Below are 13,494 nucleotides of genomic sequence, written 5' to 3' on the forward strand. Positions count from 1 at the left end.
GGAAGAACATCAATGTCAACTGATGATGATCATGTTGATTAAGTGAGGGTTCCTTGTGCTAATCGGTGAATGACTGTTAGAGACTTGGCAGAGAAATGCAACATCTGCATTGGTTCATGCCACAAGATTCTAACAGAGAAGTTGGAGATGTCTCGTGTCGCGGCAAAGTTTATTCCACGGTTGATGACCGATTACCATCGCAAAAAACGCGATGACAGTTCTTCCCGAGCCACCTTATTTTCCTGACCCCCTGCTGACTTCTTGTTCTCTTGTGATCCTGGGCAAATCACTTAATCCCCATTGTCCCAGGTACATTAGATAGAGTGGGAGCCTGCCAGGACAGTTAGGGAAAAATGCTTGAGTATCTGAATAATTTGTAGTCCGCATAGAATTGTAGGATATGCAGAACATAATTTTTTTTTTTTTTTAAAAAAGGAAAGCAATGCGACACCATTGAAGATGTAAAGCAAAATTCAATGCAGCAACTTTTTGCGATTTCTGAAGATGCATTTAAGGACTGTTTTCAGAAGAGGAAACTATGTTGGGAAAATACTGTATGTAGGGAAAGAGACCCAATGTTTTAAGATCATTTAATAAATTTTTATAAAATCAGTCCTGGAACTTTTTGAACAGACCTTGTATATTTGCTTTCAGATCTTAACTGTAAATTAATTATGCAAGCTTCAATCCCTGTAAATTGTTTGCTGACCAAACATTGTCACCAAAACTAAGGGTTTTTTTTTATGATGGAGGGTGGGGGGGGGACGAGGGAGCAGTTTGAGACAGCTCCAATAAGCAGATATGTTAAAGTTTTGAATGAGAAAGTTAACAAGCAATAGGTTTTTGTGAACAAAAAATCTTTTTGAAAATCTTCCAAGTGAATAGCAAGCTGGTGTTTTTCTAAAACAGTATTAAAAGTATTTTCCATTAAGTCTTTAATGAGGTCAAACTCACACTTTTGTGATTGCTTCTGACCATTTCATCAGATAACAGCCTGCAACATAGTATCACAGAGGGAAAACAATGTGAGGATTTAGAGTGTCAAAAGAGAATGGTCACAGTCAGTGTGTTGTACAGGTGTTTTAAAGTAGTCGCCTTAAGTGATTTTTGAACCTCAAAATAAAGTTATTTCATTATGAAATCTAAAATACACAAAACCCGGTACTGTTCTGAGCCTAGTGATTTGATTTGGCAGAAGTGCAATGCTTCGTACTTTTTCTGTGAATGTTCTCTGAAAAATTATTTACAACTTAGATAATGTCTGTCTTTGACATCAGAAGACCTACTAGTTTGCTTTACTGACTCGGCAGAGGGATTGTTTTTCTTACACTGGGGCCTATGCATTAAACTTGAGCAAACACAGGAAAAGCATGTATATGCTAAAATAAGGCCTTAATGTGCATGTTAAAACTGGTCAAGAAAGGAATTAGTGTGAGTGCACTAAAATATCCACACGTGAAAATAATCTGTGCAAGATAACGCAGTGGGTGTTAACCAGACCGACTCCCATGGTTGGTGTTGAGCCCGGATATTCAGTGGCGAGCTGTTTCTGGCAACAGGCATTGAATATCTGGTCTATCGTTGAGCTGCTCAAACTTAGCCGGCTATGTCAGTTTTAAGTGCTGGCTGCCTAAGTTTATAAAGGGCAAACGTAGACTAACTATTGAATATTAGTGCTTAGCCAGCTTAACACTATTTATCCAACCAGTTGTGTCAACATTTGTGTACTGTACAAATGGTCATTGTTTAACTGACTGGTTAAACAGCATTGAATATAGGGCGGCGTATGTTCAACTTCCATATTTAAAAATGCTTCTTATTGGCATGCGGGAGTTTGAAAAAATGAAGGCCACAGACAGGAGATAGCATGATGAAACTATTTGTAGGCTCTTGGCGATGAACATATTCGGCCACATTTTTTTTGCACACATTTTTTCCAGAAATGCTTTTGTAAATATAAATATTTGCACTATTAATATATATATCTCCAGTATTGTGACTTTTCAAGCATTTTTACATCTCACAATGTCTTAAGGTACAGAGGCTTCATAGCATTGTGGAAATGGGCAAGCTGCAGTTGGACCAACTGAGTCCTCTCCGTGTCTGTATGCTTGCTCCCTGAAGTGTGTTGTGCCACACATTTTTAGGAATGTAGGTGTGACTTTGACGTGAAAAAGATGCAGTAGTAGACTGTTATGCAGCTACTACAGTGCCTATGGTTAAAGGTGATTATGAAAGCAGAAATGGTCAGATGCCAGCACCCTTATGAGTAAGAACAATCGTCGTTCTATCTGGGTCGTCTTTCTGCATGCTTTTCTGTTTCCAAATACAACTTCTATCCGCACTCTATGAAGACCTTTACTGACACAAGAGACTGGTGGTTCTAAAAATGCACTCATGTCTGTTTTGTGCTTTCCTTTTTACCTGTTCTCTTGGAGTCTAGAACGCTCTCGTTTCTTCCCTCTACATTGACAGCCAATTCCTTTATATCAGGCTGATTTGTACCCTTTGGAAGCAAACGGGAGCAAAGAAGAAAAGAGAACTGAGCTTGCATAGGTTAGCACAATTTTTCTATTTGGTAGTTTCCTCTCAGTAAGTAACATGCTCAAGGTATGTGGCCAATGCATTTTTAGATTTCCATGCATGGTGATATTGACTATGCTATTGGGGATACTTCTTACCAAGACCATGCTGAATCTTACTGCCTCACTCTGAGTGACACTTTTAACATGCACGTTCAATTTTTGGCAAGGCCCTACTAAAGTTTTAGTACAAATTTAATGCATAGGCTCTACATTCTCTGTGCTTGCATTGTATTCTTTTAAAATAATACCAAATATTTTCTGCCCTCTAGGTTCAGTTGGAAAGAATATAACCAGTAAAACAAGTGTATATGTTTCCAGTAGTGCAGGAGCCAGATGGCGAGAAGTAAGAATATATATATATATATATTTTATTTTTTTTTTGTGCTGTGGCAACATTTGTGTACTTTCATTGTGTACAAATTGAAAGGAGCTTAATGCTACAGTACTGGACAGAACTTGAATTGTCTTGTCTAAGCTGTGGCATAGAACAATAAAGAAGAGAAGACATGATTGTGTAGAAAAACAAGATAAATTAGCTAGCAGGAGCAGGGACATGGACGGCAGATTGAGTGGGCCTGGGTGGACCAGCAGGAGCAGGCATGCAGACAGCAGATCATAGCTCTGCAGTCTGCTGTGTCTCTAACCTGTGCTGGCACCATTAACTGTGATTGCTGGCATCTGAGATCTTGTGGCTAGATTCACTAAACTCCACTTACTTTTCCAATCCATGTCCGCATCATCCCAGCCGACCAATTCAGGAACCCTCAACATGCAAAATATCTCGATCGGTGGCACGCGTAGAGCGATCCTGACACATGCACAGATCATCTTCTTTGCCTGTAGATGGTCTGCGCATGTGCTTGCTCTCCTGACTTCCCTCCGACAGCATGGAACAGAAAGAAAAATCTGCTGCAGAAAACACGGCCGCATAGCAATCCAGTGGATAGCTGTTTGAACAAACTGGCCCCCCTCCAGCCTTGAAGCAGGAAGAAAGAAAACAGAGAAAAGCTACAAAAGCCCCGAACAAGTTTACTGCTTTGGGAGGAGAAAACCACCGCATTCTCAGTTTAAACCGGCACTCTTTTCTGTGAGCTGTAAACGTGTGCGGTTAACTCGCATTGGAGTTCAGTCGCCGTAAAGAATCCTTCTTTTCTTCCCTTTACTCCTCCTTGCTAGGACCATGCAGCCAGCGTTGGCTTCCCTGATATGCTACTGGCTTTGCACTGGGCTAATGGAGCAGGGCGGCAGAGAACTGGGGAAGCAGAGAGCAGGGCGCGTTTGATTGTATTTTTCAGGGTGGCAGAGAGCAGGGCAGTTGGAAAAGATGTGAACGACTGGTCCTCAGCAGTCGCTCACTTTTGGATCAGCCAGCCAAATCGATTTGTTTAGTGAATCGCTGCAGGAATACATTTTCTCTCATTTGCAAGTTGGAATCAGATCGGGTGTGGACAAGATTGGCCAGAAGGTTAGTGAATTGGGTCGGGGTCGCAAACCGATCAGTACACGGTCAGTTTGCTTAGTGAATTTGGGCCTTAGTAGACTGCAGAGCAAATGCAGTGTTTTTCAGCATCAGCAGCAGGCACATAGCCCCAGATGAGGTAGGAAGACTCATAGGAGGGGAATACACTATGGACAGCACTGTGCACTGGTAATTTTCATTCTACTATAAGGAATTTTAATTAAGGGGAATTAATAATAGTTCTTATTCTATTCAAGTCTTTAAACTTTGTTATTCTTATCCAATTTTCATTCTTACAGAACATGATGATTTTCATTCTAGTTCTCCAGAACTAATGATTCAAAGTTTTTGTTCTTATCCTCGTTAATAAAAATATTCCTGGTCTTATGCCTCTGACTATAGATCTATTAGGCAGATATTTTTAATAGATTATAAGTGAAGAAATACTATACATTAATCATTCATATATTCTTCACTTCACTAGTTCAACAATACTCTTATAAGTTTCTTTATCTCTCATCGATCTTATCTTTAATTTTTATTTATTATTTTCAAACTCTATAGCAAAAGCATTTAAAGGATTCTTTATATGGGGAAACCTCAGTGGCTACACCTGAATAGCCATATGTTTGTTTTCAGTTCAGGACTCTCATGTAGCTAGCCTCCTCATCGGTCAACCCTCCACCTATCCTATATTTTATACTTTTTAGGGTTTTTTTTTTTTTCTTTTTCTTATCGTATAAATTAGTTAAAGTATAACACTTAGCTCAAGAGCAGCTTTGAACATGAGCTAAGTGTTATACTTTAACTAATTTATACGATAAGAAAAAGAAGATTTACATCTTCTGTAGGGATATCTTCCAATAACCTGGTACTGAAAATCTTAATATAACTTATGAGTTCTTTTACAAAGCAGCAGTAGTGATGCTGCTGCAGTAAATGCCCCGAAGCCCATAAGAATTGAATGGACCTCTGGGCATTTACCATGGCAACATTGCAACTGCTGCTTTGAAAAGGAATCCTTAGAGATTGAGGAGCTGTATCCTCATAGCCTTTTTTTGGCTGAGATGTATTGGTTTTCTTTTGGGAGTTTTCTATCAAGAGATTGATCTGGCTGTGGATATCTCCAAATTTGTGATTTTTGCAGGATAAAGAAAAACACTTCTCATGAGAGGTACAAAACTGAGTGTGAATCTCAAACTGGCAGTATACAGAAAGGAAGAAAGAAACGGGATATCGCCAATGGGCTTTGTGACCTTGTATTGCTGGACTTCTATATACTCTGTGTTGCACTCGCTAATAAAAATTATTATACAAAAAAAAAAAAAAAGAAAAACACTTCTCTGTTCTGACATCCAATGTTCAGCCCTTACAGTCATAAGAACATAAGAATTGCCGCTGCTGGGTCAGACCAGTGGTCCATCGTGCCCAGCAGTCCGTTCCCGCGGTAGCCCTTAGGTCAAAGACCAGTGCCCTAACTGAGTCTAGCCTTACCTGCATACATTCAGGTTTAGCAGGAACTTGTCTTACTTTGTCTTGAATCCCTGGAGGGTGTTTACCCCTATGCCTCCGGAAGAGCATCCCAGTTTTCCACCACTCTCTGGGTGAAGAACTTCCTTACGTTTATACGGAATGTATCCCCTTTTAACTTTAGAGAATTCCTTCTCATTCTCCCTACCTTGGAGAGGGTGAACAACTAAGTCTATTCCCTCCATTATCTTGAACGTTTCGATCATGTCCCCTCTCAGTCTCCTCTTTTCAAGGGAGAAGAGGCCCAGCTTCTCCAATTTCTCACTGGATTGTGAGAGGAAGAATTTGTTTTTAAGCTCTAAGGGGGTACCCAAAGCGGTTCTGGTTCTAGGGTAGAATCCTGTGGGTTGAAGTAGAAAACGTTTGACATCTGATGTGGAGGCAAATCATTAGATGGTTTTTTTTCCCACTCAAAATCTGCTAGAATACCATCTTTCTCTTTCAAAATCTGATTGAAAACTGAACTCTGTTTCACTTAATTCATTTGGCATTTATTGAAACAGCATGTAGCAGGAAGTTCCATCTCTGTACTGCCTTTAGATGTTAAAAGTCATGCAGAGCTTGCTTCATTTGAAGCCTCCCATTAAGCCATTCATTATGTCATGGGATCTTGATACGGTACACTTTGGGCTGAAAAAAAGTCTAATTTTAGCCTCTGGCCTCCTTTTGGTTAATATATCCAACTTGGAAGTTAATATTTATTTTTTGATAATCACTCTGGTTCAGTATCAGTGCGCTCCAGGCTCTACTAACTTTAAGTTAAGTTTTGTCATCATAGGGTGGTGCTGTGCACCCTCCCAAATTTACTTAAGGTGGTAGTGAAGTTCCGCCTTAGCCAGTCAATTGTTCTTACATTTTTCTCAGGCTTCGTTTTCATAAAGGTGAGCAAGTCCTGCACAGCGCCGCCCTGCATAAATCTGTTACTCAGAGAATTGGTACTAAGCGCTATTCTATAAAGGGCATGCGCTCTATATAGAATAGTGCTTAGCGCTGATCTTTTCTAGTAACTGCTTTTGAATGACATTTATAGAATTGCCCTAATGTCTATCAGACAGTATTTCTTGATTGTAGCCATTAAAACTTAATTTCAGCCTGTAAATCAGCAAAGGACAATAAAAAAGGGATCGCTTCTCGATGGTATGCTGCTACCATTTGGGACTTTCATTAGAGGAAAAGACCTGGCGGGACGTTTGGGTCAATATGTTTAGATCGTCTCGCTCTGCTAGTGTGCTTCAATCCATGTTCTTCCTTCTACATACGCACCTTTCAGTCTATTGGAGTAAAGTTTGGGAAACCATCTCTTCAATCTTGAATATACAGGAGTCCATAAATCTGCGCATTATTATCTTGGATTTTCTCCTGCATTATTATCTTGGGACATCATGGCCTCCTACACACGTTGTCTGATCATAACACAAGGTTGCTTAACATCCTTCTATTTCTGGCCCTCAACAATATCCTACATTGTTGGAAAGACCTATCCAAGGTAGATTATATCACTTGGTGGAATATGTTATACCTTACGGCTAAATATGAAAGTGTTATAGCGGAAAAACACAGGTCCATGAGTTCCTATTTTAAAATTTTGAGTCCGGTCAACTCCTGTTGCAACATAGAATGATGACATTCAGTTATTGATCTAGGACTTAGCTATCTACAGAAATTATACCAAGTCATGGCTCATGTCTCGAACTGCTATTGGATTATAGTCCTGGGGTCTCTCTGTACTTTGGATATTCTTGACTTTTATGGCTGCAATTATGCTGATATTCTTCTAGATAGGCGTGGATCAGCTTGTTGTATTACATAGGCATTATTGTATGATTTTTTTTCCCTTTGTATAACTTGACTGCATCTTGCCTTAACATTTTTTTGTACTTCTTGTATATTAAAATCAATAAAAATCTTTGAACTTAAAAAAAAACTTAATTTCAGCTAGAATCAAAGCAACAGATAGCAAAACTTCCATATACTGTTCTCCTGGGGAGCTTAGAATGGTTTACATGAATTTATTCAGGTACTCAAACATTTTTCCCTGTCTATTGTCTTTCATGTTCAGGAAGTGTGAAGGAAAGACTGGTTAGTTTTGCTTTGTGTTTTTACCACAGCATATTAATCATTTTGTTAAATTTCTGTATCTAATGCAGCTATTTAATCTCTTCCTAGGCTCTTATTGGACCTCATTATTATAGCTGGGGTGACCATGGAGGAATCTTGATAGCTGTTCAACAAAATATTGGAACAAACCAATTAAAGTAAGTTAGTTCGTCCTTTAGTACACAGAAGCTGTTATGTTTGTAATGGAAATGCTGCATTATCAACTATGCTATTTATTTATTCAAGTTTCTATACCGTTCTCCCAAGGGAGCTCAGAACAGTTTACATTAATTTATTCAGGTATTCGAGCATTTTTCCCGGTCTGTCCCGGCGGGCTCACAATCTATCTAATGTGCCTGGAGCAATGGGGGGATTAAGTGATTTGCCCAGGGTCACAAGGAGCAGCATGGGTTTGAACCCACAACCTCAGGGTGCTGATGAGGCTGTAGCTTTAACCACTGTGCCACACACTATCACTTATGTCATGTCCAGTCTATATTATGAATGCACTCTTGTAACCTGTTCTGGGCTCCTTTGGGAGGACGGGCTAAATAAATGAATATTGTACTTATCAAAAAACTCCAAGAAATAGTTCATTAACTGAAAATTTAAGATTTTTTACCTATTATGGATCTTATTCAGCTTGTTTTGAGACTGTGTAAAACAATCTCGTATGTACTTTGCCTTGGGATGTGTCCACTCTGGCTTTCAGGATATCTACAATGAATATACAATAGAGAATGACACGGTGACAATAAAAAAAAAAGAAGCCCCCACTGCACTGATGGTCATTCCCAATGACCTTCCCACAGCAGCGAAAATGGCAAGAGGGATGCCTACTCCCTCCTCCTGCCTGGCCGAATATCCCCATGCTGTGCCCCCACCCGGTCCTGTACCCCCTGTGCCAACAACCCCCAACCATCCCCTGCCCTCTGCCCCCTCCATAAAAAAAGGCAGGAGGGATACCCACTCCTTCCTGCCACCGGATGCTCCCCCAAAACCTCCCCCCCCCCCCCAGTGCCTTTGGTAGACGTTGGGAACTGGAGGGAAGCACAGTCCCTCCAGGTCCTTGGTGTACCATGTGATGCATGGAGAGGAGCCTAAGGTCTGATTGGCTTAGGCACTTAAGGCCCCTTCCCTTAGGCTCTTCTCAGAGTTCTGCTCCAGATCTCCTCTTGAGTTTTTTTGACAACTGATGCCAGTCTCTCTATGGCTGGGGAGAGCATTGCCTAGGGCGACCAGTCCAAGGCCAGTCAACCCTATCACAGAGGAAGTGGGCCTAGCTTTGCTGACACTGGAAAAGTCCCTGGAGGTCAAAGCAGTCCATGTGTTCTCAGATAATGGCTGGATCAAAAACTGGCTGGCAGACAGGAAGCAGAGGGTTGGTGTAAAGGGCCACTACTCGGACTGGTAAGGGGTCACGAGCGGGGTTCCTCAAGGGTCAGTGCTGGGACCGCTCCTGTTTAACATATTCATAGACGACCTGGAGGCGGGAACAAAATGTGAGGTCATCAAATTCGCAGATGACACCAAACTATTCAGCAAGGTTGAAACCACGGTAGATTGCGAGGATCTCCAAAGGGATCTTACGACACTGGAAGAATGGGCGAAAAAGTGGCAAATGAGCTTCAACGTAGGGAAATGCAAGGTCATGCATATAGGGAGAAGGAACCCGATGTTCACTTACAAAATGGGGGGATCAATGCTAGGGGTCAGTAAGCTGGAAAGAGACCTGGGAGTGATTGTAGACACGACATTGAAGGCGTCGGCACAGTGCGCCACAGCCTCGAGGAAAGCAAACCAAATGTTAGGTATCATTAAGAAGGGTATCTCGACCAGAACGAAGGAAGTCATCCTGCCACTGTACCGGGCTATGGTGCGCCCGCATCTGGAATACTGTGTACAGTAATGTAATGTAATGTAATGTAATTTATTTCTTATATACCGCTACATCCGTTAGGTTCTAAGCGGTTTACAGAAAATATACATTAAGATTAGAAATAAGAAAGGTACTTGAAAAATTCCCTTACTGTCCCGAAGGCTCACAATCTAACTAAAGTACCTGGAGGGTAATAAAGAAGTGAAAAGTAGAGTTAGAGGAAAAATAAAATAAACATTTTAACAAGACAGCATTGATCTAAATACTTTGGAAGGTAGAAGAGAGGAGAGAAAGGAATAGAAGCAGAAGGGGGAGCCGTTGAACAGTAGAATTCTGGAGAAATTTAAATGAAAGAAATAGAACAAAACAAAGACAAAAGGCAAAACAATAGATAAGATTAAAGATAAATCATAAGCTGGAAAGAAAAATAAAATAAAACTTTGTCTTCAATCCACGGTTTCAGCGTCTGTGATGAAGTGGAGCAAGTAAGTTTAGGAGGAGCGATTGATGTTTCCAGTACTGGTCACCGTACCTCAAAAAGGACATGGCAATGCTTGAGGGAGTCCAGAGAAGAGCAACTAAACTGATTAAGGGTATGGAAAACCTTACATACACTGACAGACTGAAGAAGCTGGGGCTGTTCTCCCTGGAAAAGCGGAGACTCAGAGGAGATATGATAGAGACCTTTAAGATCCTGAGGGGCATCGAAAAGGTTGACAAGGACAGATTTTTCAATTTGAAAGAAACCACAAGAACAAGGGGACACTCGATGAAATTGAAGGGGGACAGGTTTAGAACAAACGCAAGGAAATTCTTTTTCACACAGAGGGTGGTGGACACATGGAACACCCTTCCGGAGGCCGTGATAGGAAATAGCACAGTACAGGGTTTCAAGGAAGACCTGGATAGGTTCCTGGAGGACAAAGGGATTGAGGGGTACAGATAAGAGCAGTGGAAGGTTTAGAGATAAGTGTAAGAGGTAGGTATAAAATTAGTCAGGGACCGCTGCTCAGGCAATATGCCTGATGGGCCGCCGCGTGAGCGGACCGCTGGGCGGGATGGACCTTTGGTCTGCCCCGGCGGAGGCGACTACTTATGTTCTTAATGCCAAGTCAGTCGACAAGGAGGCACCAAAAGTGCTCCTCTGAATCAGGAGGCCCAGTTACTGTTTTAGTGGGCAGAGCTCCATCTACAAGCAATATTGGTGGCACATGTAGGAGACTAGAGAATGTACAAGCCGACTATCTCGGCAGGAAGACTTTATACTCGGGGAAGTGATCACTGACCCAAAGGGCGTTAGACTGCATAGTGAGACATTGGGGCGTCCAGTGATCGACCTCATGGTGATGGTGGACAGCAAGAAAGTGAATCAATTTTTCAGCAGAAGATTCAAGATAGGAAGCGAAAGCCTAGGTGCCCTATTCCAGCCATGGCCAGTGCGGGACCTGCTGTATGTGTTTCCCTCAAGGCCCATGATAGGCTGAGTCATTTGTTGGATAACGAGCTATCAAGCGCAGGTAATCCTGGTGGCTCCAGTTTGGACATGACGACTATGGTACAGGGACTTGGTGTGTCTGCAAAAGGACATGTCTTAGTCTACCGATGCACATGGATATCCTGTTTCAGGGTCCATTTCCCCTAGAGAATCCGGAATGCTTTGGCTTTACAGCATGACTTTTGAGCATGAGGCCCTAGTGTGGAAAGTGTATTCGGAGGTGGTTATCACTACCCTCCTTGGAGCAGAGAGACCATAAGCCATTGCAGCATATGTTTAGGCCTGAAGATTTTCAATAGTGGTGCATAAAGGATCAGGTAGATCTGTGTGTGCGCTAGTGTTGGTAGTTTTGGCCTTTCTACAGGCAGGTCTGGAAAAGGGACTGCCACTAAGTTCCCTTAAAGTGCAGGTGGCAAGATCTCATGCTTTAGAGCCCGTCTGAAAAGGGGATCCTTAGCTTCTCATCTGGATTTAGACAGATTCTTGAAGGGGACACTTAACTTGAGCCCCTCCCCCCCCAATAAAGCAACTGTTTCCCTCATGGAATTTGGACATCGTACTGAGGGGCCTCAGCAAGGCACTGTTTGAGCCCTTTTATGGGAGGCATCTCTGCTGAAATTAACTGTGAAGACAGTATTTTTGATGGCCATTGTCTCCACAAGAAGATACAGGCATTGTCTTGCAGAGATCTATTTGTCAGAATCACAGAAGTGGGGGTAGTACTTCGAATCGTGGTCTTAACATTTCATATTAATCGAGGTTGGGCTACCTGCTTTGCAGTCCACGGGCTCCCTGAAGAGGGATGAAGTGTTGAAAGTACTGGATATGAGGAGATCCCTTCTTCGATACCTAGAAGTGATGAATGATTTTCACCTTTTGGATCATCTATTTTTTTTTTTCAATTTAACAAATGCAGCTTTGCGAGCAAGCCAACATCAAAGGCAATCATTGCCAGTTGGATCTGTATGGCTATATCTTCTTTGTTATATACAAAGATTAGCAGGCTAATGAAGTTTCTACTAAGGTCATTCAACACACCATATCCATAAGACCTTAGGGTAATCAGTGGTGTAACCATGTGGACTGTAAATTTCAACACACACGGTGTTCTATACACCTAAATCGTCATTGGTCCAACATTTTTTATTTATTTATTTATTTTTTTATAAGTTTTACAAATTGTTAAACAACAATATAATAGAAATAAACAATTATAAAGAAACAAAACATATGAATTATAAATTCCACAAAGTTAACTAAGTTCACAGTCCACAAACTGAGGAGAGAAAATCCTTCACCTCCAAGAGAAGTTGGTTTTCAAGAAATGTTCTTTCATATTAGGAGATCATACAGTTGGATTAAATTAAATTAACATCCTGGTTAATTGAGAAGTTTCATGGAGGAAACTGGAGCTTAACCAGCTGCCTTACCCTCAAGAAAAAAGTTCAACTGATCAGGTTCATAAAATATATATCTAATATTCTGATGGGTAAGACAGCATTTACAGGGAAAACGTAACTGAAAGGTTGCTCCCATACTCAAAATAGACTGACGATAAGTTAAAAATTTCTTTCGTCTATTTTGGGTCCATTTCGATACATCAGAAAAATTAAGACTTTTGAACCATGAAATTCTAAATTGTCAGTCTTATAGAATAGACGAAGAACTGCTTCCTTATCTTGATGAAAAACAAAGGTTACCAATAAAGTTGCTCTTTCCATAATTTCTTCTTGCTGAGATGATTCCAGGATAGCTGTGAGATCTAGGTCTCCTGCTACGGTTCCTTTTCCTTTTTCCTCTTTAGGAATATTTAAATAGTATAATTTATGTAACGGTGGTAGATTATTTTCAGGAAATTTAAGTACTAATCTCAAGAAGGAATGAAACAGTTCTCTTGCCGTTTGGAGTTTGGAAATAGGAAAATTTAAAAGTCTAAGGTTCAGACTCCTATTAGCATTTTCCAAATTTTCCAATTTTCTAAAAAGTAAATTTTTATCCTTCAATTGTAAGTTAATTGAAGCTTTCGCTTCAGTCACAGATTTTTCCAAATTGTCTATTCTATCGGATTGTTTTAGAAGTTTCTCTTCAAAAGTCTTAATCTGTGTGTTAGTACTCTGGACTGAAGTGACGAATTGAGAGCATACCTTGTATAATGATTCCAAGCCACTCCAAATAGCCTCCATGTCTATAACTTCTGGTCTTATCAAAGGAGGAAGCAAAGTTATACCAGGAATCACTCCACTGGATTCCGCCTTCTCCTTCTCTGTTGCATTACAGGTTTCCGTTCCTCCATTCTCCATTGTCGGCTGCAAGCAAGTCGGCAAGCCGTGTACCTCATCCGGGGTCAGAGGGGAAATCTGCAGCGCCGCCGGAGACGTCAACTCCGGAGCTTCCTGCACTGCAAGCAGTGTTCCCGACTTCATCCCGGGACGAGGAGGAACTCCAGGTC

The 13,494-nt window shown here is 41.1% G+C and overlaps 1 protein-coding gene across 2 annotated transcripts in view; it reads left to right on the forward strand.

The window, feature by feature from the left end:
- The window catches only part of SORL1 (sortilin related receptor 1), a 240,475-nt gene that overhangs the window by 81,361 nt on the left and 145,620 nt on the right, over nucleotides 1-13,494 (forward strand). For both annotated transcript variants that reach the window (XM_033918566.1, XM_033918567.1), the window contains exons 11-12: nucleotides 2,855-2,928; nucleotides 7,741-7,829. In XM_033918566.1, the coding sequence (XP_033774457.1) occupies nucleotides 2,855-2,928; nucleotides 7,741-7,829 (163 nt within the window). The remainder of the gene's footprint in view (nucleotides 1-2,854; nucleotides 2,929-7,740; nucleotides 7,830-13,494) is intronic.

This window comes from Geotrypetes seraphini, chromosome 13, assembly GCF_902459505.1.
Source record: "Geotrypetes seraphini chromosome 13, aGeoSer1.1, whole genome shotgun sequence".
Classification (NCBI taxonomy): Eukaryota; Metazoa; Chordata; class Amphibia; order Gymnophiona; family Dermophiidae; genus Geotrypetes; species Geotrypetes seraphini.